The sequence below is a fragment of the Leguminivora glycinivorella genome, chromosome 20 (assembly GCF_023078275.1).
Source record: "Leguminivora glycinivorella isolate SPB_JAAS2020 chromosome 20, LegGlyc_1.1, whole genome shotgun sequence".
NCBI lineage: Eukaryota > Metazoa > Arthropoda > Insecta > Lepidoptera > Tortricidae > Leguminivora > Leguminivora glycinivorella.
The window spans coordinates 4348828-4373727 of NC_062990.1; the positions used below are offsets into that span (position 1 = coordinate 4348828).

General features: G+C 40.3%; 1 protein-coding gene across 1 annotated transcript in view; it reads left to right on the top strand.

Moving 5' to 3' along the window:
• LOC125236964 (E3 ubiquitin-protein ligase CBL-B-B-like) overlaps nt 1-24900 on the top strand; it is a 178127-nt gene that overhangs the window by 134110 nt on the left and 19117 nt on the right. Inside the window, exons 2-3 of the mRNA XM_048143881.1 lie at nt 18853-18999; nt 20269-20412. Of these exons, the coding sequence (XP_047999838.1) occupies nt 18853-18999; nt 20269-20412 (291 nt within the window). The remainder of the gene's footprint in view (nt 1-18852; nt 19000-20268; nt 20413-24900) is intronic.

Consider the following 24900-nt stretch of genomic DNA (forward strand, 5'->3'; position numbering starts at 1 on the left):
CAGGTAAATCGGCCGGTATTATTTCAGAAGTGCGCGACAAAGTGCTAGGTAACCAGTTCGATTCTGTTTCACGCAAAAAGGGCGGTCCATTAAACCAGAACGAGCTACTGATAAGCGCGTCCAGTTCAAGGCCGCGGCTAACTAAATCAGCTGCGTTATTTTTGCTACTTACATGTAACCACTGTGCACTCCCGGTTAACTCGTTTATCTCCGACACCCTGTTTTGAACGAATGTTTTGAGTGTGTGGGGGACATACGAATCCACCCAAGCACGATTGTACTATCACACCAAAAGTAAACAGAATCAAACTTCACTTTAAGCGATTTAATTACCTTTGAGTATAATCTAGCGGCTAACAACGCGCCTAGTAATTCAAGTTTAGCTATACTAACAGATTTTAAGGGCGCGACCTTACTCTTCGCACACAACAGATGTACTGTTATTACCTCGTTATTATCTCCCGAAAGCGTACGCACATATGCACAAGTCCCGTAGGCCGCTTGACTTGCATCGCAAAAAAAGTGCAGCTGTGTGCTATGCGCAGACGCATTCATTACATAACGAGGAATACGGACATTATGTATGTGTTGTGTATGTGTGAGTATGTATTTACGCCAAGCTGATGCGACGTCATTAGGTACTTCCGAGTCCCAATCTAAACGGCAAAGCCACAATTTTTGAAGTAGTATTTTGGCAATAATTATGGCTGGCGAAAGTAGCCCGAGAGGGTCATACATTTGTGATATAACAGATAATATTTTGCGTTTTGTTATCGGATCATTAGCATTATCCTGTTGTATCTTTGCCGTGTAATGAAACTCGTCAGTGTTGTTAGTCCATCCTAAACCGAGTGTTTTACTTTGACAGTTATCGCCCAAACATAATTCGCGTGACGTTATTTTAGACGAGGAAAATTGCGAAACGTCAAAATTAAACACCCATTTTCGCAGCGGGAAACGGCCTGACTGGAGTACGTCGGTGACCTTTTCACAGATATCAATTAAGGCGTGTTTATCATTATTTCCCGTAATTAGGTCATCTACGTAACAGTCCTCTAATATAGTGCGAGAGACCTCTTCGTCAGCACATTCTTTTGCCAGCTGATTGAGACAGCGGATGGCTAAAAATGCCCCCGACGACGTACCGAAAGTTACCGTATTAAGCTGGTAAATATTTAGCGGCTCGGAAGGGTTCTCTCGCCACAAAATTAGTTGAAGGTTCCGTTGGTCAGGTTGAATAAGGACTTGCCTGTACATTTTTTCTACATCTGCGCAGGCTACGTATTTATGTTCACGAAATCGCAGCAATATAGAAAAAATGTCGTTTTGTATGGTTGCGCCGACTAGCAGTAAATCGTTCAAGGATTTACCTGAACTAGTAGGCATTGAGCAGTTGTAAACAACTCTCAATCGTGTAGTGAGACTGTCCTTAAAAACAGCGTGGTGTATCAGAAAGCAGTAAGGCTTAGTGTATGTGTGTATGAGTGACATGTGCCCTAGCTCAATGTACTCACGCATGTTATCACAGTACATCTTTTTGTATTCTGGGAGTCGCTCGAATTTGCGTTCTAATGATAAAAACCTACTCCTAGCGATATCGTAGGTATCGCCGAGCGCGTCAGCTGATTCCTTTAAGGGTAAACGTACCAGAAAACGACCATCCTTATCGCGTTGCGTGGTTGAAACGAACAGCTGTTCGCAGGCGCGTTCGTCGTCTGTCAGTCCGTCTCCTATCTTAGGCACCTCCTCGAGCTCCCAAAACTGTTTTAATTGCGTGTCTAAAGTTTGCGTGAAATGACAAGTAGTCTTATTAATTTTATTGCGTGTATTATTTAGTGGACCCGCGACGATCCAACCAAGTTTAGTATCTTGTAAATAAGGCCCTTCTGCGAGAGGGATGCGATCCTTATTTAACAAGCCCCAGAAATAATCACCGCCTAACAATATATCAATATCTGACGATTTGAAATAATTAGGGTCCGAGAGATGAATATTGTCTGGAATGCGAATGGAATGCGTGCTAATTGCTGCTGACGGCAGCGGTTCCGTTAAAGTAGGGAGTACCATACAATTAATGCGTGTATGGTAGTCACCTGTGATCGACTGCAGGTTAAGTTCGCACGATTGCGTGGTTTGCGTGACTAATTTACCTAACCCGGAAATATTATAAGTGGACTGTACCAAAGGCGTGTTTATTTTATCTATAAAAGATTGCGCGACATAACTGTGCTCTGAGCCATTATCGAGAAATACCCTAGCCCTATGTAACTTGTTGTTGCTATCAACAACATCTGCCAATGCAGTACATAACAGCGTCGGTCTCAATGGCGGTGAGTGTGTGTGCGAATTAAGTGTGAGTGTGTGATGTGTTGAGGTGGCGGGGACAGCGCTCACCGATGGCTTGTTGTTTACATCGCCAGCCGGTGTTGATGCGCGGTCACTGTCACTACTCAGGCTATGAATCAAGCTATTATGTTTTTTCTGGCAGATCCTACACGGGCCATAAAAGCAGTTGTCAACTGTGTGACCAACGCGAAGACAATTGTGACATAATTTCTTATCTTCAATTAATTTAATTCTGTCAGGAACAGTTAAATCAAGAAAGCTATTGCACGAATAAAGCGGATGATTAGCGTTGCACATTTGACAAATGTGCGAGGCAAAGTGCGTTTGGAACTGGATTTGTTTGTGTGTGAAATAGTTGAGCTAGAAGCATAGCTATGTGTTGCGTGTGATTGTGATTGTGACTGATTTGATGACTTTTTATTTTCATGCGTGTTTGTGTGCGTGTTTTTAGAATGATTGGCAGCAATAGACTCCAACATATCTGCACGGTTTTGTAAAAAAGTTATCAAATCAGTTAGTTTAATTTGAGTGGTAGAATCATGCCTATTAAAGTTGACTGAGCCCTTGTGTTCCTCCCACTCGCGTTCCGTAGCCGCGTCTAGCTTTGTGACAATTAAATAAATAACTAGCGTGTCCCAGGAGTCCGTAGGCTCACCTAGGGTCTTCAGGGCACGAAGGGAACGTAGCACAGAGTCAATCAGCTTTCTAATCTGTGTAGCAGATTCTTTATTTAATGATTGCGTGTTAAATAGTGACTTTACGTAATTGTGTGTGAGTAACCTATGGTTATTGAAACGATTTTCGAGAAGCTCCCACGCGATCGTATAGTTCTCTGCGGAGAACTCTAAGGACTTGATAACTTGCAACGCGGTACCGGTTAATGCTGCGCGTAGGTAATGGAACTTTTGTATGGCACCTAGGTCCTTAGAATCGTGTATTAGAGAAGTATACGTGTCCCTAAAACCTAACCAATGCTCGTACGAACCGTCGAAGGTAGGGAGCGCTATCGTAGGTAATTTAACCTTATATCCCACGGTATCTGTGCTGGCAGGGGCAGCGGCGCTGCCGTTAGCAACAGCGGGGCTGTTGCCGACGTCAGCTAATTCGGTCGCTGCGGCCACTGTCTGATAATATTGCGTCTCGAACTCTTCGCGGTATTCTAGATGCTTAGGAAGGTCAGCACTCGACTCTGCTAAGTCCTCTAATCTAGTTTGAACGACATCGAAATCTTGATAATAACTCGCGGCGTTATTTATGCGTAATTGTAACTCGAGTTTTTGAATATTCGTTAAAGTAGCCTTATTAAGCGTAGAGACATATTTAGCGAACAACGTGAGTTTACCTTTGAGTGTGCCACGTCTTTGCGTTAAGACTCGCGCATCGTTCAAATCCACGGTTAAAGAAATTGGAGTAACTGATGTTTTAGGAGTAGCCATGGTGTGTGTGTGAAAGAATGTAAAGCACTTACAGTTTAATCCCGAAACTCGCTACTGGCACGTAATGGCGGCCATGCGCGCCACGCGGTGTCGAACTGGAAGGTTACAAAATGGACACGGTTTTAGCACAATGCCGAATGAAGGGAAGAAGATGAGGAATGGATGACCTGACCGTTTCTTGCTGTGCTGATCCTGGCGCTGGTCGATGGCTTCCGGCTCGTAGGTCCAAATGTTGGGGCGTTGGCGACTAATAGGTATCGCAGGAACAGCAGGCAGGTACTCTTCAATGATTTCTTCTTTATTTTTGATTTTATAATTGATTTTATTTTACTTAATTAAATGAATTTTAACAATTATTTGATATGTATGGCGATTCTATATAAAATTGCAAAAATCGCGAGAGCGGCTTGTGTGCCGTGTCGTAGAGGATGGTAAAGTGGGAGAGGCTGTCGCCGCGCCCCCGCGCGGCCGTGTGTGGAACTCGTCCTCTTCTTGGGAGGTTCGCTAGATGGCGCTGTGCTCGCGAACATTAGCTAAAGTAGCAATATGTGCGTGCCATTGCAGTTTTGAGTCTAAAGTGACTCCCAGGAAAACAGTTTGGTCTTCAAACTCCAGCGTATCACCTTTTATTTGGATTTTGCTGTTATTTATCTGCTTGACGTTAGGTAACGCAAACTTGATGCATTTGGTTTTCTTGGCGTTCAAAAGTAGATTGTTTGCCGTAAACCAGTTAACTATAGTTGATAGGGCATCATTAATACTGTCGAAGCTATTTTCCTTCCTGTCCACTTTGAATATAAGAGAAGTGTCATCCGCAAATAACACTATATCATGTCTGCCTTTAACAAGAGTGGGTAGGTCATTAATATATACTAAAAAGAGGAAGGGACCAAGAATTGAACCTTGAGGCACTCCGAGGGCTACCGGGGACCCCGCCGAATGAGTTCCATTAATAACTACTCTCTGAGTCCTATCCGACAGATATGATGAGACTAAGTCGAGGGCACCGGCTTTTATCCCGTAGTGGCTTAATTTTCGTTTTAAATCTTCGTGATCTACGCAATCAAATGCCTTGGACAGATCACAGAAAATTCCAACAGCATCTTGAGCTTTTTCCCAAGCGTCAAAGATGTGCTTTAGGAGTACCGCACCAGCGTCAGTGGTTGATCGACCTTTGGTAAAACCAAATTGATTGCTATCAAGCAGTTTATTTCTGTTGAAATGCGACAGCAGTTGATTTAAAATAAGTTTCTCAAACACTTTGCTTAATGCAGGTAGTATTGAAATCGGCCTAAAGTTCGTAGGATCTGTCTTCGTTCCTGATTTAAACAACGGGATAATTTTGCTATGTTTCATAATATCTGGAAAAGTGCCAACATCAATGCATCTGTTGAAAATCTCAGCTAAATATGGTGCAATAGATTCAATAATGGAATGCAAAACTTTGACTGACAGGCCCCATAGATCTTCAGTTTTCTTTAAATTCAGTGATCTAAAAGTCTTAAGAACTATGTTCGGAGTGATATACGAAAATTTGAAGAATTCTGTACATTCCGCTACATTTCTCTTCAAAATTTCTTCAGCGACATCTGGCGACGAATTAAGAGACTTTGTTGTTTCTACCGGTATATTCGAGAAAAACTGCTCAAAATGATCTGCCACTTCACGGTCGGAACTTACTAAAGCGTCACCAATTCGTAGCTTGTAGTGCGGATCCTTCATTTTACGTTTCCCAGTTTCATTGCCGATCACCTGCCAGGCAGTTTTAACCTTATCACTAGAATTTAGGATCTTTTTAGACAAGTGATTAGCTTTCGCGGCGACACACATCATCTTAAAAGATTTTGAAAAATTCCGAACATGCTCCAGAAATTCCGGCCTTTTATCAGTGGCTTTTAAATCGTATAAGTCGTAGAGTTGGCGTCTTGTCTTATGAATATCCGGCGTAGCCCAGTCGCTAAATTTAGTCTTGGTCCTGCTTTTTACTTTCTTTTTAGTGAAACAGACATCAAATTCATTTTTAATGCAGTTAAATAAATCAGAACTCAAACAATTGGGGTTTTCTTGCGTACATGAAAGACAACATAATCGTTTGGTAACATTACGATTAAATAAATCTAGGAGCCTTTGAGAGATTGGCCTACATAAAGTATCTTGCGGAATTTCTTCTGTTTTCTCATTGAAAGAAGCTTTTAGACCACAGTGATCAGAACTTAGGTTGTTAATAACAGATTTACTAATCGCATCCTTGTTACTAAAAATGTTATCTATACATGTAGCACTGGTTGCTGTGATTCGAGTGGGTTCGCAGAATAAGTTAACCAAGTTAAAGGATTTGAAGGTGTTTAATAACCTTCCACATAATGGCGAATGTTCAAGTATGTTGACATTAAAATCGCCACACACAATTATACTTTTTTGGGTTCTAAAAACACTACTAAGTACGTCATCTATTACTGATTCAAATACATTATAGTCCGCCGAAGGGGGCCTGTACACGCATATAATGATAAATTGGTCCATCTCAACACAAGAAAGTTCAATATGGCGTTCTACAGACATGTCAACAATGTCTCTGCGCTCTTTACTTTTTAAGTTATGCTTAACCATTATTAATGACCCGCCACGGTTACTAGATTTCCTAAAAAAAGAACTAATTATACTATGATTCTTAAAATTAAACATAAATTCATGTTCTTTAAGCCAGTGCTCAGTAATACAGAGTATGTCAATATTCGACGACTGCAAATACAAATCAATTTCAAGTTCCTTACAAGTGAATCCTTGGATATTTTGGTGAACCAGGTTCAATAAATTGGTTTTACCTATCATACTAGCATCGCAGTGATCAATAAATAAACTTTTCTGATTAAATATACTTTTCTGATTAAATATGATATCTGATTTTACTGTCTGTTTGTCCGTCTTTCACGGCAAAACAGAGCTACGAATTGACGTGATTTTATAAGTGGAGATAATTGAAGTGATGGAGTGACATAGGCTACTTTTTGTCTCTTTCTACCCCTCCCCCCACTTACCTAAAATAGAAAGTGGACGTTTGTACGGAGCGTTCCGCAATTTTACACAATAAACTATGACTGAAACACACTCTTCTATACCATTCATTGACTGGAGTAACCACGCTATTACAAAGTTGAACATCAAACGGAGTTTCTAATTAAATCTGGCCTGATTAATGTATTCAGTGCCGAGTTGCCTTTGTATGGAGCTAAATGAAGATTCGGTATAAGTGATATAACGTTTAATTGTAGATGCAGGATATTTGCATGTGGATTCTATGAGCAGCATGACTAATATTGCCCGTGTAGTGACGGGTTGAGAATTTCACCCATTTCTGTCAGTGGGTGTCGTAGAAGTCAACTGTGGTTAAATTGTAGGCGAGAGGCTGGCAACCTGTCATTGCAATGTCACAATTTCATATTGTTTCAACCCCTTATTTGCCAGAGTGCCACTGTAAGTTGAGTGGCTTCATTTGGTCTGCCTACCGCTTTATGAGTGGCAACATTGTAGTCTCATCACTTTCAAATCAGTATGTGTGAGAAAACAAGACGACACTAAGATGTCGCCACTTTTCAATTTCTACTCTTTTTGGTCAGACTGTACCTGCCCAAAAAAGATATTGGCCTCAAGAGACACAAGCCACTTTTTCCGACCCTGCCGGCCTAGCCACGACATTGGTCTAAGCGCGACAGCGGTGAGCGGCAGCCATACGGACGAATGAAAAGTCCCATCGCTGTGTCTTGTGTCTCGCTCCAATATATGGCCGCCGCTCACCGCTGTCGCGCTTAGACCAATGTCGTGGCTGAGCCGTGCGCCGTGTCCTGCCAATAATCGACTTGTAGCGGACGCAGTTCCGCCACTATACGAGACGGTATCTAATCGACCCACAGGGCAGCCACCGATTGATCTTCTTAGGTAGGCCCTCGTGGCAACGAGATTCTCTTTGGTCATGGTATTATTCATTTATAAACTTGCACTTAAACATAAATATATTATATTGAATGCAGTCATACGTATTTATTTGCGTACTATTCTATATTCGTATGAGCTGTGTATTATCGAACTGATACTGCCTTCAAACCATCAAAATCAGAGCGTACTCCTGTCAAGAACGCGGACACACTTGTAACTCCTTCATGTATTTTAGAAAGTATCTTAGAAGCCTTAGATTACTCAATGGACGACCATGTGACCAATAAACCATAAATCACTGGTCTCCCCGGACAAAACCCTTTGTTACCTGATCGCCTCTTCCAATTTGTAATACGAGGAAGTTTCGGGAATGTCCCACTTTGTCTGCGCGTCCTTGTCACTCTACACCTTACCAATCATTTAGATGGGTCCATCAACTATTTGTGACGGTCTCAAGAAAAGGAACCACATTTTCGCTTATCATAAGGATTAAGTTTGAGGTATATTGATACGAATAAGCTGTTAGCGCTTCATTATGCTTTAGCGACAATGTGGTAATGTGTTTTGCTTCAGAATGACACATTTGTTGTTATTATGTATTGTACTTAGTCTGTCCCATCAGCCTGGACAGACGTGTTTAGTAGATGTTGCATTATGGAAAGGCGTTAAACTAGATTTCAAGAGTTAATCAGCAGGGCTAACATGGACGGTTGTCTAATCATTTTTCACCATGTCTGTTACTTTAACTGTTAAAAGTGATGCATGATATGGCAAGTGACATAAACCCGACCATGATACGCCCACAGGAGACGGTACCTAACCATGGCAACGAGTGACAAAAAAATTGACCGACTCCTATTTCGTAATCGAACTTTTTACACGATATCAACATCAACCCTTCGCGTTTAAGTTTTTTTTTTCAATGACAGTGTGGTCTTTCTACTGACTGTGTGTTTTTAACCCACGACGCAAAAACGACGGGGTGTTATGAGTTTGACGTATCTGTCTGTCTGTTTGTCTGTCTGTCTGTGTGTGTGTGTGTGTGTCTGTTTGTGGCATTGTAGCTCCCGAACGGATGAACCGATTCAGGTTTAGTTTTTTTTGCCTGAAAGCTGAGTTAGTCGGGAGTGCTCTTAGTCTTGTTTAATGAAAATCGGCCTAATACGAAGTCGCGGTCGGGGGTTTTTCAAAATTTTAATATTGTGGTTATTTAATGGCATGTTTATAAAATACGGGTTATATTATAAAATTATTCTGTTTTATGATTCTAGAGAAATAAAGAGCTCAACTTAATTAACGTTATTTTTATCCTCCCAGTTTCACGTTACGGATTAACGTTATATTTCAACGTAGCTCCGGTTTCCCAATTAATTTAACTTGTTTTATGCTATCTTGGTATACATGAAACTGATGTATAACACCGCATTATTTATACAACTATGAGAAATCCCCTTTGTTTTAAGTTTTATTAATCACTACACTTTACTAAAACAGTGCCTGCCTGTCTTGTTGTCTGTTTCTTTGTTAGTTCACGATGAGTTAAAAAAAAACTATTTTTTATACGTTTTTCACATATGGATGGAATCCATACTATAAATGGGAAAGTGTGTGTCTCTGTTTGTTTGTCCGTCTTTTTCGCGGCAAAACGGAGAGACGAAATAACGTGATTTTTTAAGTGGAGATATTTAAAGGGATGGGGACTGCCATAGGCTACTTTTTGTCTCTTTCTGACGCAGGCAAAGCCGCGGGCAAATGTTAGTAATTTATAAAGAAGGTTTATTCTTGTAATTTGTTAAGGTTCTGTAATAATTCTCACCCTCCTTGCGTTATGCTAAGAACTCCCGACTAACTCAGCTTTCAGACAAAAAAAACTAAATCTTAATCGGTTCATCCGTTCGGGAGCTACGATGCCACAGACAGACACACACACACACGCACACACGCGCACACACACACACACACAGACAGACAAACAGGCAAACAGACAGACACGTCAAACTTAATAACACCCCGTCGTTTTTGCATCGGGGGTTAAAAATGAGCGCTGCCACGCCAACAAACTGCAGAAGCAGTTTGGCGAGTAACATTAAAATTGTAAAATGTATGTGTACCTTGAAATAAATAAATTAAAAAAAAACGAAGACCGTAGACCCCCAGTCCTGTTTATACACTAGTGTAACCGGAAGCACGGCTCACCAATCGGCATTCGCAGGGTTAACTCGATTTTCCACTTAGCTAAGTGCCCCGCTGCGGGTTAATCACGTGACCTGCGTTTGAACGTGGAGAAAAAAGGTTCGGCTTGAAAGACGACGAAAACATGAAAACAACATTTGTTTACTACAGTATACGAATAGTTTAGCGTTGACCGTGGTCAAGGTTGTAAGTGTTAACGGTTTGCGAAGCACCTTTGCCTTCTCCTCCTTGCGTTCTCCATTCGCCACGGCTCGAGAGAGGGTCTTTGACAACTAATCCCAAGATTTGGCGTAGACCCTCGTTTTTACGAAAGCTACTGCCATCTGACTAGGCTTGTGCTGTTTCGTTCGTTGATCGGAGCGCTCCGATCTCGTTCAATCGCTCCCACGAACTAGTTCGCTCTTTTAGGTCTTTGCTCATTTAGTTCAGCCAGACCAGCGACCACTGCTGTCGGAATGATCAGAACGAATGGGACCGAATAGTGTCAAAATGATACGAATAGTCCACAGATTACATTCCGGGTCCAAAGGTTGTAAGTAACCGAAGTTTAATATGAAAACTTGACGTTTTTTTGTTGCTCTGCTAATTAGCTCTCGGTCTCGGTCAGCGCAGTCGCACGCTCGTTCTCGATCCAAACCGCTCGCGCTCGCCGATCCTTTACTGAACTGAATGAGCAAAGACCGATTCTCAGAGCACGGAAAGAGTCAGTTCATTTCAGTCATTGATGGGATTTTATTCCTAACAGTTCATAGTTCGTGAACGACACAAGTCACACAAGCCTACATCTGACCTAACCCGAGGGGTAATTATGCCTCATTGAGATTAGTCCGGTTTCCTCGCAATGTTTTCCTTCACTGAAAATCAACTGGCAAATATCAAATCACATTTCGCAGTCGCACATAAGTTATGAAAAACTCATTATTTTGCTTTTCACGTCACCTGTTAGGAAATGATTATGTTTTTCGCGACATTTACACTGTCGAGTAACGTATTCTAAAACACCAAAAATCATAGCAGAAGCTAAAGGAACTCGCCATTGTTATTTTAACTAATATCTAAAAGCAAAGGTGTGTTTATGAGGAAACCAAAAACAACGCGGTCAACTAAGACAAACAAAAGCAACTTAAGTCCCTACTCTTTAAAAAACATGACATGAGCCTACCAAATATTAGGTGAGATGTATACGTATAGAAACTTGCTTTTGCACGCGGCTTCGCTCGCGTTAGGGCCTACGCTAGCTTACGCGGATTACCCGCAACGGACGCCCGCCTCAAAGAAATTGTATAGACACCGCTAACTGGCGCGGGCGCGTGCGACGGACGTTAATCCGCGCGGCGGGCGGCGGGTGTCCGCTCCGTGCGCACGCGGCGGGCACACGCTCGCAACTTGTTTCTTGCATTCAGTCGAGCGCCGCATCGTGCCGCGGATACACGCGCCGGACAGTACAGTTGAGACAATATAATGATCGACACGGAGCGCGTAATATTAGATGTGCAAGCTCAACCAGTATTATGGGATATGAGAAATGAATTATATAAAGACAGTAAATTTCACTTTTTAAGGCACTTGTTATGAAAACAATTGTTCTAAACATGTGTAAAAACTTATTTTCACTTGTATCGAAATGTACTATTACTTATAGCTATTGCTAGCCTTTCTATGGGTGTTATCGGAACATTGATTCTATAATCATTTTTTTCAAATGCGGCTCTAATCTTATGAATAATTCAACAAATGTCTTTGAAGTCATTTTAAGATATCTGTAAAATGCTTTCTCATCTTCTCTCAAAAGCGAAACTTTGGTTACAAATTCACTGTTCAGCAACCTATTTTTCAGGAACACGGAGATCTGTCGACGTTTCTGTTTCTGCCGACGTTTTTTCGCCATATAATAAATTATTAAAAAAAACCATTATCTAGCGGATACGTCTGTACACACTGTGAACCAAAATTATACTGGTAGCGCTAAGTTAGGCGTGCGCCCGTCGCGGACTCGCTGGCCCGCGGCGGGTGTCCGGAGCGGGACCCGCGAGCGTGCGCACGCGGCGGGCGTCCGCGTAAGCTAGCGTAGGCCCTTAAGAGACTAAAAGTAGCCTATGTCACTCTCAATCTCTTCAACAATCTCCACAAAAGATCTCGTCCGTTCCTCGCTTCGTATTGACGTGAAAGACGACCAAACAAACAGACCCACACTTTCCCATTTATAATATTAATAAGGATTGCAATTTTTTTTCTAAGTTATATACATTTGCGTAACTTACAGCTATTAGAATTTTAGTACCTAATCTACATATGTATAGTTATGAATAACTTCGGAACTAAATGACCTGCAGACTTGAAATTTTGGATTTTAAGTATGTGATTATAGTTTACTGGATGACGAAAATGTCTGCGTTCTGGTCTTATCTAGAAGTTCTCATATAGGGGCCTGAAAATGTGGCGAAATGGTTCCAGTAAAAGATGGTACGGCAGTGTTTACTCCGCGCTCGACTTGGCGGGGGCACTGCCGTGAATTTTTAACGTATATCAAAGTTACAATGAGGTCATTTTTAGGGTTCCGTAGTCAACTAGTTTCGCCATGTCTGTCTGTCTGTCCGTCCGTCCGTCCGTCCGCGGATAATCTCAGTAACCGTAAGTACTAGAAAGCTGAAATTTGGTACCAATATGTATATCAATCACGCCAACAAAGTGCAAAAGTTTTATTAGGGTACCCCCCCTACATGTAAAGTGGGGGCTGATATTTTTTTTCATTCCAACCCCAACGTGTGATATATTGTTGGATAGGTATTTAAAAATGAATAAGGGTTTACTAAGATCGTTTTTTGATAATATTAATATTTTCGGAAATAAACGCTCCTAAATGAAAAAAAAGTGCGCCCCCCCCCTCTAACTTTTGAACCATATGTTTAAAAAATATGAAAAAAATCACAAAAGTAGAACTTTATAAAGACTTTCTAGGAAAATTGTTTTGAACTTGATAGGTTCAGTAATTTTTGAGAAAAATACGGAAAACTACGGAACCCTACACTGAGCGTGGCCCGACACGCTCTTGGCCGGTTTTTCACATGACGAAATGTTGATAGTAATTTTCGGTTGTAGCGCAGTATTTCTTATGCTTAGCTAAGTTTCGTAGGACTGCGCCGGGACCCGTAGCAAGTTTTTCTTAGTTTGAGACGATAATATTTCGTAGAAGGCGGACGAACAAGAATCACTTGACTTTTTTATAACAAGCTTTTATTCAACTTGCCTTGTTAGTATGTTAGTGTGCGTCAAAACGTAGAAGCTAAATTTGAACCACTTCTCGGTTTCCGATTGAGCGGACATATGTAAATCACGAGACAATGCAATATTATGGTATCATGGAGCTGATCTGATGATGGAGCAAAAAGGTGGTCATAGGAACTGTCATGAAACGTCGTATCCCCACCGAGTAAGGGGTTTTTAGAAACGTCTTGGAGAGCAGTAGATGACTGTTAAAGGAAAGGTACAGTCGGTGATAAAAGCTTGTGCCAAAAATGAATTTTTTGCAAAAAACTTATTACCTATCACTAGTTTATTTGGTGAAAGAAATAATACGTTCTTGTAGGTGTGAAGAAAAATAAGAACGCACACCCCCCACTGGGTTACTTACCTACTATGACCAAAAATAAATACATACATTATTAGTGAAGTTTTTGCTATCGACTAACATATTCTTAAACATCAAAAAGTCATGATCATGATAGTCTCTGGCGTCACAAAGTCGCAAAAATACGTTTAAAAAAGTAAACAAGGACCTAGTCTTTTATATACTCTGATGGTTTTGTGCTATTATTATATTGTATGTATTGTACTGCACTTTCTTATATACCTCTATATTATGGTTCCGGAATTCCCATGTCCCACTACAGCTATTAAGCGACGGGAAAACGGTAATGATATTAGTACGCCTACGTAAAGTCCCGCACTTTTCAGCTTATAGCGTATTTGTATTATTTTTAGCCTTCCCAAATACGACTACGCAGAAAAAGGGGTTTACGTTTGATTATAACGCCTACGCTATTTGGAATATTTTGTTTAGTAACATTTGACGTAACGACGCGGGCTTTTTATACTTAATTATAATAAGAACATTGATATCGGCCTAAAATACGTGGATTTATGTATTTATGGTAAGGTGTTATCTATTAGAATTGTATCTGTTAAGTCCGGTTCGAATCCGATCCAAACCCATGAAAATATGGTCCGTAGTAGCCGTATAACTATTTATAAGGTAAATCACACACTAGACTCGATCTCCGTCATACGATTTCTTTCCGTCAAATTTCGGATAGTGCGTAAATTACAATAGATACCGCTCTTATGATGCAAGAATAAACAAAGTATTTGTAACAACACGAAAATAGTAAATGTACCACCTACATAGTATTTATTATATGTATAGGAATACCTTTGGATAAAACACTAGAGATTGATAACGTTTCTAAATTACTAAAATGACACATTTAAGTGTTATACACCCCGCTATTAAGTTTTATCACGATAAAACGCTTAACGTTTACTATATGTCATTATAGAGGTAAAACTACCGAATGTATATCTACTATGCCTATTTCAAATTGAAATTCAGTATAACACTCCTGAATTGTTCTAGCCATAAGCTCTACCATCCATTCCGTATTCAACCCCCTCTCGCCTACTAACCCAACACTACTCCGTTTTAAAAGAATAACGTCCTAAAACATCCTGTCCCATATAATGTGTCATTCAGGTAGACGCTCGCTTTGGTTCATATTGTTATACAATTCTATTTTAACGTAAGCACAGTATGATAAAGAGTACTATCGTACAGTATGGCCATGGCCATTCAAGCTCCCCGCTGAAAGTGCCGCCCACCCCCTCTCGGTTACCTCACGATTACCACCTGTCAAAAACGCGAACAGTCGACCTGTCATATCTCACTCATAAAAACATAGTACGCGTTCACCTACACGAGCTTAGACTGTGTGCTAGGAACGCGCCTCTTTCATATATTTGATCGCCAGTGTCCAAGGTGCGACGTAAGTATCATGTGACGAGAAAGGAGTTAAGAATGAATATGCTAACGGGAGAAGAAAACCGAGGAAATGGTAGATGGACTGTCTGAGAGATGATATGAAACAAAAGCAAGTGATCATAAAAGAGGAAGACTGCGCCGACCGCAAATAACGAGCCACTCTGCTGCGTCTGGTGTGAGTTGCAGTAGGTCTTCTCTAGCCCCGGTGTATGAGTGCAGAGGGCAGCGTTCGATGATGTAGTCCGTGGTTTGGATCGCGCCGCATTCGCACAAGGCTGGATCCTTTAACCCCCACTTGTACAAGGTATAATTGCAAAGACCATGGCCCGTTCTGAGTCTGTTAAGACGGCACCATAGTTTTCGGGGAAGGTCAAACCCTGGGAGCTGGAGTGTGGGGTCCACGATTCCTGAACATGAGTCTGCAGCGGCCCATTCTTCTTTCGTGGAGTATTAAAACCATTCTGTCCCAAATATTAGTTCGTATCTTCATACGAGTATTATCGTAAAATAAAAGGTGAGATTTGTCGAATTCGCGCGACATCATGAATGACACTCTAATCTTGTTACGTCTATTCGTATCTAGGTTAGTTTTGATGCGTTTTCAGAGATAAATGCCGGTAGTGAGTGAGATTAAATGGAAACCGTTGGGTATGGATAATGGATTGGCAGTTTGGGGACATATTGTTGCTAAAATGATCGGTCTATTCCGATAATTCAATAAAGGTAGGCCAAGCTCAATTATTTAATTTACTTTGTTAATTGCCCTTTGCGATTTGCGGCTTGAATAAATGTTATCTATAATTATTTCTATCAGTATATCTCTATAGTTAATGTTGGGGGCATACGCTAGAAATTGGACAGAGATAAGACGGCTGTCTGTCATCTGTAACAAGGAATAAGTGCGAAAGTGACGCATAAAGTGACAAGTGACAAGAATACGACTAGTATATATATGTTATGGACTAAGTGACAAATCGGGCACTATGCATAATGCCCGAGCATTATGATTAATGCGCATTATGAGTGGGCAGTTTGATAATAAGTTAATAACTATTCAAATAATTAAATTACCCCCGATAATGCCCATCCTATATTGGGCAAAGTAATAATAACACCGAGTAGCTGAATGATCTGTTGCCACAGCAAAGTCAAAATGTCACCAGCCTCTCTCTTCTAGTCCACAATTGAACCCATATACCACAGTCGACGTTTAGGGGAGGAAAAGTGTGGTGAAATTTATGGCCCTACGCAACACGGGCAAAAATAAGCAGTTTTTGTATAAAAATTCATTAGACAATAGTACATTACATCAGAGGCCGGGAAAATGAGGATTTCCGGCCAAGTGGGTATATACGGATAGGGATACGAGGCCGGGAATCCGTTTTCACGCCGAGGCATGTATAGTGCTTTTCTCAAACATACAATGAAATAAAATAAAATGCTCTAAAGGACAATATTTTATAAAAAAAAGTTACTTTGCAGGCCTAGGCCTAAAAAATAATATGAAATCCCTTTACAGTCCTCTCGAGTTGTTGCGCCCAAAAAGCGATACTTCCCAGCCCATTTTAAGGAACGTAAAGACAATATTTCATTGCATGTTTGAGAAAAGTAATTTTACGATAACATGTCAAGTTGCACAAATAAAATATCCTTCGTCCTTTCAAAAATGTATTCCGCAAGCTTCGATAATCTAAGGACTCCTACAAGATAGGTACTTACTTCAAAGTGACCCCATTCCTACTTCAGTCACCTCGTTTCACCAACAATTGCTCGTGTAACATTACACTTAAGTACACATATCGTGGGACATTACACAACCATTAGCTAAGTGCGGACACTCCATTACATGGCTATTAAAAATTATCGGCTATCAGTTTACCTAATTGCCCTGAACGAAGTTCGCAACGCATGTGAAGTGATGATATAAGTGGTGATAATGTTGTAAAATCATCATCATTCTCTTGTCCCAAAACCCACCTTTTTTTTAAACCCAAGTCTTACTTGGTAGATATTCCACGAATTCGCACGAAGCGCTTTGCTTCTTCTTTTCTTATGCGCACTGCTAAGGAGTGGAATTCCTTGCTGGCGTATTTCCGAGCTCATATAACCCGGCAATCTTCAAATCAAGGATGAAAAGTCATCTTCTGAGCGAGCTCACTTCATCGTATGCCAAGAGTAAGCCGATTTATAATAATAATTTTTAAAAAAGTCACGGGATAAGCGCAGCATGTCTACTTGCATACACCTCTATCGCCCGTGATCTCATCATTAACTTGCTTTTGTTTCATATCATGTTACACAGTCCATCTTATGTAATTTTTTGAAACTTTTAACTGTCTTTGACTTTAGTCCTAAAATTTACAATTTAAATAGCCATTCTGAAATACGTTATAATTACTATGTCTGATTGTTTCGACCTAGTCCCTTGTAATTTTAACAAAGGTTATCCAATAGTTATTGAAGAACAACCCTCAGCTAATACAATTATCCTTGAGGTTCCTTATTGATCCCTTTTAGGACGAGGTTACATAGAAAATCGTATTTGGCGGTCTCGAATAATCCATTGTAGTGTTAATGTTTGATGTTTCTGAAACCCAATTTATCAGGTCGTGTATTCTTATAGCTATAAGAATTTTGCTTCTAGGGCCACACTTCACCTAAGAAAAAAACAGTTTTAGATATAAATTAGGAGCTCCTAGCCGTAATCGAAACCAGTGACCCTAGCTGCTAGTTCAGGAACGTCTTTAAACATCTTATTTGTCTATGAACTTCATACAAAAATAGGCCCTTTTAAGACACTCTTAATTACTAGAGTGAAGTTGATATGGCTTGCAGAATCTTACATTTAAATACCATTGCAGATGGTAAGACCGTCTAAAGAACTTTTGTCGCTTCTAACTCTTGCGTTTGTTCAGTTCTCACTTACTTACTCCTCGGTTAAACAGAGTCTTGGTCGTCTCAGGGTTTTATTTTACCTTTCTGAAAGTTCAACTTGTCTGACCACTGTGCTGACCACAAACCATTCATTTCATTAGATAGAGAGGTAACTATATGCATTTGGCGTTTATCTTTATAAGATTGATATCGGCAGGAAACAAAATTTTCGTTTTCGTTCGTAGTCCCTCGGTAACTTGATGCCGAATTGACGATGGACCAAAACACTTTGCAGGGACTTGGCCCAATTTGGACGAAATTACCTTTTTCAGGTAGGAGGCGTATGCCCGTGTGGGGTCAACAGATTAAAAATGTAAAAGAAACGCCCTCGGCCTCATGGGGTAAAAGATTGTTTCAATATCGAATGACTAAAAATACACTGGTGGAATTGATTGTGTTTTTAATTTAGCTTCCTGTTCGCGACTTGTTTTGTCCGGGTGAATTGATTCGGTGTCAGAATAATTTGTTATTTGTGTACGTAACATCGTTATTGTTTTTGTTAAAACAATACTCTTTGGACGATAGAGCACCCTAGACAGATGGTGGCTATCTCCACTATTCTGTCACTAGCAAAAACTGGTTGTGGTAATAACTGGGGATATTATGAGACATCTATAACGTAATGCGTCAGTCAGCAATAGACGCTTCGATGATTATATTATTGAATATAAGTGATTTGTATACCTTAATTACCTAACTGAATGCCGAAATTTTAAGTGTCAATACTGTTCCTAAGTATACCTAAGTACCTACCTCACGCAAAAGCGTCGATTCTTTCGGTTTAGCACAACTTGCTTTCTCGAGGGGGAGTCCATACATTAAGCGCGACATCAACTATGGACTCGAGTCGAAACCGCCTGTTGTGCAAACCATACAAAATACAAAATTTTGCTCCTAAAATTTTGCGAAGTGCCAAAAATTTTTTCCGGAAAAAACTGTGACCCTTTTAATAATTTTAACTTCATTTGTCCGCAGCACCCTGGTCCCCTGGAAGCTGTTCCGAGAGGAGCTGAACAACGTGCACCCAATATCATCCGGCTTGGAAACCATGGCTCTCAAGACCACCATCGATCTCACCTGCAACGACTTCATATCTAATTTCGAGTTTGATGTCTTTACTAGGTAAGTGACAAAAATTACCTGCACATATTTCATCTTTCCGTGGATAATGATGTCTGTAATTCTACAGAAAGCAAACGATTGTAAGAGTCAACGAAGCCCCGCATTGCGGGGGTATGTAGTAAATTTTGGCAGGATATCACAGTGGTTCCGCAATTTGCAGCGTAGGTGTGCTAACGGTGTTATTTTTCTCTGGATGATAGGATAAAATACATATATAGTTCCATATAAGCATTTACTAGCGTCTATTATTGGCAGTATTTTCAAAACTGCACCTTATAAAACAAGTAACGTATTTCCTACAGAGTAAATAACTTGAGCCCCTGGGAAAACTGTATAATTAACAATATAGGACCCAAACAAATGTTTACTCCCAATGGAGCATATACTTCGTTATTCATTAGACAAATACCTACAGGGCATCTAGGCAATATAACAATCACTTTACGTATCGTAGCGTATCATAGCTCACCCTAAGCTCATCTGTAGAGGCGTGACAGAGCCAGACTACATTTCCATCGTCGTTTAGCGTCAACAATTGTCATTTCACAGGAATCTAACACGTTCAAAACTTGACTTTGCTAAATAGTTATAAAGTTTTGTGTATACATTCTTGTGTTAACAATGCAGGTAAACAATGATGAGTTTAAATGTATTGTTAGTTCGTTTAAATGTTAATGTAGCGTTTAGTATGCGAGGTGTAATGTTGCATTAAATGTATGTGCATTTATGCAAGCAAAAATGCAAAAGTACGCTCCTAATGAATTTTGTAGACTCTGCACTGACTGAATGAGAACCACACATGCTTACTACCTCACGCCGACTGCAAAGTTCCAATATAAATTGCAGTCCGTCTTTATCGCCACTAACTGTCAGTCTCGACCTGCGCGCGATATGAGTTTCGTGATCTGGTCATTCTGCTGGCCTATCTGAAGTGACAATTTATTTTATGAAGCGTAAAAAATAAGGCGCGGACGCGGCAGGCCCAGAAGGAGATGGAGGGACGACCTAGACACGTTTCTCACTAACTGGCCGGAAGAGTCACCAAACCGGGAGTCATGGAGGTCAAGGGGAGAGGCCTTTGCCCAGCAGTGGGACACCATTATAGACTAGTAAAAAAAAGAGATTGGCGTAAGGGTTTCCATAATCATTTCGAGGCAGTGGCGTAGAGAAAGAGCCAGTGTAGCTTTACTTGATGTTCAGAAGAGCACTGTTATATGACTACATACTTGAAGAATAAACTATATTTACCTGATCTCCATCTTTTTCCAGGTTATTCCAGCCCTGGAGTACGCTGCTACGGAACTGGCAACTGCTGGCGGTCACACATCCCGGCTACGTCGCGTTCCTGACATACGACGAGGTCAAGGCGAGGCTGCAGAAGTACATACACAAGGCTGGCAGTTATGTTTTTAGGTGAGTCCTAATACTTGCGGAGAAGCGGACTGAGTGGCGAAAGTGTGTTGAAGATGGTCGCGAGTTCGTGGATGAGATCTGGTTTGCGGCACTTGCTGACAAAAGGGAAAGAAGACACCACAGCGAAACGTCGCAATCGGTTGCAAGATTCCCTTGTCAGCTATGTGGCTAGAATAGTTTTAAAATTAATTAGAATAGGTACTTTTTGTTTGCATTGTTTCAAACCTAAGCCGCATGGCCTGTTAATCCGTAATTGCTTGGTTTCCACGGGACAGGCTTCGCCTAGTGTGGGACCATAGAACTAATTGTCTGTAAATCTTTATGTTAAATAAATATTTCAAATATTAAAATATTAAATATGTCGCTCTCGCATAGGTCTATTTAGTCATCAAAAGCGATGTCTCTCGGACGTTGCACCATAAATCGTCTGAAATAGACGCTAAGGCCAGTAGTAGTAATACTCCTTATCATGGGCCTATGCCCATCAGTCGCCTAGATTGATAGGCTCCTGAAACTCGCTGTCTTGTCCAGCATGCCTGCTTTGAAAAGTTAATTTGCGGGTAAAGGGTCATTAGCTTCTGGTGAACACAGTCTGAAACATATTTTTTAGGTGAGTCCTAGCCAAAGATCTGGCGCAAACCGCGTTGTGAAAGGTCAAAATTTGTGATGGGACCTTGTTTGTACAGACGTTTCAGCATCGCCGTTGCAAACTTTTGTCTTTTTTCTCATGTCTCGTCTGCTTTGATAATACATTAAAAATAATATATTACACAGCGAAATCCGCAACTCTATCTGAGACGATTTTATTTAATAATGTGCCATAAGAGAGTGTCACTAAAATGAAATTTACATTATAGTTGAATACATAATCCATATTAATATTATAAATGGGAAAGTGTGTGTGTCTGTTTGTTTGTCCATCTTTCACGGCAAAACGGAGCGACGAATTGACATGATTTTTTAAGTGGAGATAGTTGAAGGAGTGGAGAGTGACATAGGCTACTTTTTGTCTCTTTCTAACGCGAGCGAAGCCGCGGGCAAAAGCATAAATTAGCCGAGCCTCACGGTAAGCTCAATAAGGTTTATATTAAATTGTAAGCTCTTAACGACCTCCATTTTCAATGTATTTGCCGAAGACCAGACTCAATTTTGCCCAAAAGATCCTTATGTAAATATCGTACAACCAAAACTACTTAATATGAATAATATACATTCATCAAGTTCAAATAGTAACCTCAAACGGTACATAAATAATAAAGTAGTTACTAGAATATTATATGTGCTTCCAGGTAACGGCTATCAGGCCAATTCGAACGACTTCAGAATGATATTTTAATAATTTTATTTATATGTAAATAAATACAATTAATGAAATAGTAAAAAGTAAATTAAGAGCTAAGAATTTCACTCGCTTTCCTTCGGTATTAGGTGTCATTACAGATTAATAGATAAGAAGATCATACCATCCCATCCTTTAAAATGCGACCGCTTAAGAACGCGCATACATTGGCGTTAAGTGTCACTTTCGAGCCATAAATCTATGTCAAAAGTGACATTTAACGCCATCTACAAGTATAATCGAAAGCTACAAGACGCCACAAAAATAATGTCTTGTAGCTTTCGATTATACTTATAGATGGCGTTAAGTGTCACTTTTGATATAAATTTATGGCTCGAAAGTGACACTTAACGCCAATCTACAAATAATCGATGGCAACAAGGCATATTTTGTTTTCATAATTTTTTAACCCATTAATTGCAAAGAGTGGCACTGAAACTTGACCAGTTTCATGTGCTCTGCCTCCCTCTTTTGGAGTGTGTATGTAAAAGAGAGAAGAAGATTTGATTTCAGTATTCGAATGGCCTGTAACCGCAAAACCGCTGTATATTTACTGTTGTTAAACAGGGGACTGAATTAGATTGAGGTAACGGGAAATAACACGTGGATTTTAATGTTCATTTATTATGTTCATGAATAAAATTGATGTCCATTAATCGAAGGACGTTGAACATTAAAACTTAACTCATTTATTTTATCTCCATCCATTATCATAATTTCTGAACGATACGTAAATGGCGTATACATATTAAGAAGTATGTATCTGCTAGTGCATCTTATTTTTTACTTAACGATAGCGACAAACTAATACCACAGAATATGTATATATATGGTACAAGTACAGAAGGCTCACTCCTTTGATGTTCCCAAAATGCCGCCATTCTGAATTCTTACCTACATAAACTAACGGCCCGCACGCGAGCAGCCGACTTTGAATTCTATTGCGCCGCGTGAAGGTCGTCACCACTGATTGGGCCGCGAACTCGCGGCCGCGTGTATGTACTTGTAGCGCGGCGATAGAATCACGGAGTGAGCCGCCCCTGGTTGAAGACAGTAAATTTCTACAGCATCGAGGTCCCTTTTCGAATAAAAAAGCATTTTCAGTACACCGTAGTGTAGTGCGAGAAGTGGTTCATTTTGTGCCTGTGTCGAAAGTACAGTCAACCAATTGGAACCCTAGGCCATTGTAGAACTATGTCACAGTGACGTTGTAAATCAGATTGTAAGAAATATCTTACTGCTTGTCATTTTGACATGGTTGTAGAGTGGCCTAGAGGGTTCCACAGGGGTTGGTTGACTGTACTGTCGATTCAAAACTCTCCCTTCGGTCGTGTTTTAATTTATCACCACTAATTAAAACCCAAATAAATTACACATATGAAAGAAAAAGTGACCAAGTCCTCTGGTGCCTGAGGCTGGAATCGAACCAGCGTACTCTCCAATCGCGGGAGATGCCTCTTTATCCGCTCGGCCACCCAGGTCACAGCTGTCGAGGTCGAAATTATCTCTCATATGAGTAATCTATACAAGGACTCGTAGCGCCCTCTAGAATAGAATTATCACCACTAGTTTCGAATAGCCGTTTTTCCGCACTTGTAATATGAAATATCCTAATATACTATTTCCTAAACGTGTCCTTTAGAATTCAGTGTTACCACATCTCGGACACTGGCGATCAAATATATGAAAGAGACGCGTTCCTAGCACACATTCTAAGCTCGTGTAGGAGAACGCGTACCATGCTTGTATGAGTGAGATATGACAGGTCGACTGTTCACGTTTTTGACAGGCGGTAACTGTAAGGTAACCGAGAGAGGGCGGCACTTTCAGCGGGGAGCGGGAGAGGCCATACTGTATGATAGTACCTACTCTTTATTATACTGTGGTGTTACTAAGAAATAAGATATTAATCTTGAATGACGTCGCGTTTCTTTTATTTGTCAAACTAGGTTAATGGACACATTGCTTTGGTCCTTGTACAATTGGAAATTTCTCATAACGTGATTAAAAACGCATTACGGTGAAATTTGAGTAATTTCTCTTACAATCTTTCCTTTATATCGAAGCATGATAAATAGCCTTGTTAGCGGGTAAAACGATGACATGATTTCTCAAAATATGCCAGTTCTATGTAACCAATTTGTATGCTAGGCCACTGTAGAACCTTTTCACAGTAAACGTCTAAGTGATTAGGATTACTATGACTATGGCAAATGTCAATACGACAGGGTTCTAGACTGGCCGAGGATTTCAATAAGTTGACCGTGCCGATATTTTTCTTTTCACTTCGATTATCGCCTTATCGGGAACCACATAGAAATATCAAATATTACTTCATCACAAGTTACTACGCATTTATTCAGGACTATATAAAGTGATATTAGGGTTATAAATAAATAAACAAATAAATATTGTGGGACACCTTACACAGATCAACTTAGCCCCAAACTAAGCTAAGCTAAATACATACTTATACACATAGAAAACATCCATGACTCAGGAACAAATATCTGTGCTCATCACACAAATGCTCTTACCGGGATTTGAACCCAGGACCGCGGCTCACCAGACAGGGTCACTACCGACTGAGCCAGACCGGTCGTCAACGTTACTTATTCAGGACTATATAAAGTGATATTAGGGTTATAGTTAAATTTTGTTTTCTCACTAGAACAGGGGGTTTACCTTGACGTACTCAAGACGTTCAGTTTAGGTTGAGAGAGAGGGACGGAGCTATGTAACTGCTATAGCTGTGTCCCTTTCTCTCAACCTAAACTGAACGGCTTTAGCACGTCATGGTAACACCCCTGGTAGGCAAAGTATGGAACATGACCGGCCGGTCCGGTCCTTAAAAATAGTGTGTAATATAGCCAGCACTGTAGTAAAAATGCGTTTTTGCTGTAAATCTCGCCCTACTGTAGAATTTCATCAGATTTTGGCCCTCTATGAAATAAATTTAGAACATAGATGATGTCAAAATGTGAGAAGTAAAACCTTTCAAAAATGAGGTTGTTAGATGAAAAAAAAAAACGTTAAAACTCATTTTAAGTGCCAGTTTTATGGATAATTTAATTTCTTATGTGAATACATTGAAAAACAATAAAAAAGAATTACAAATTTTATCATGTGTTTAAAAAAAATCTTAGCCT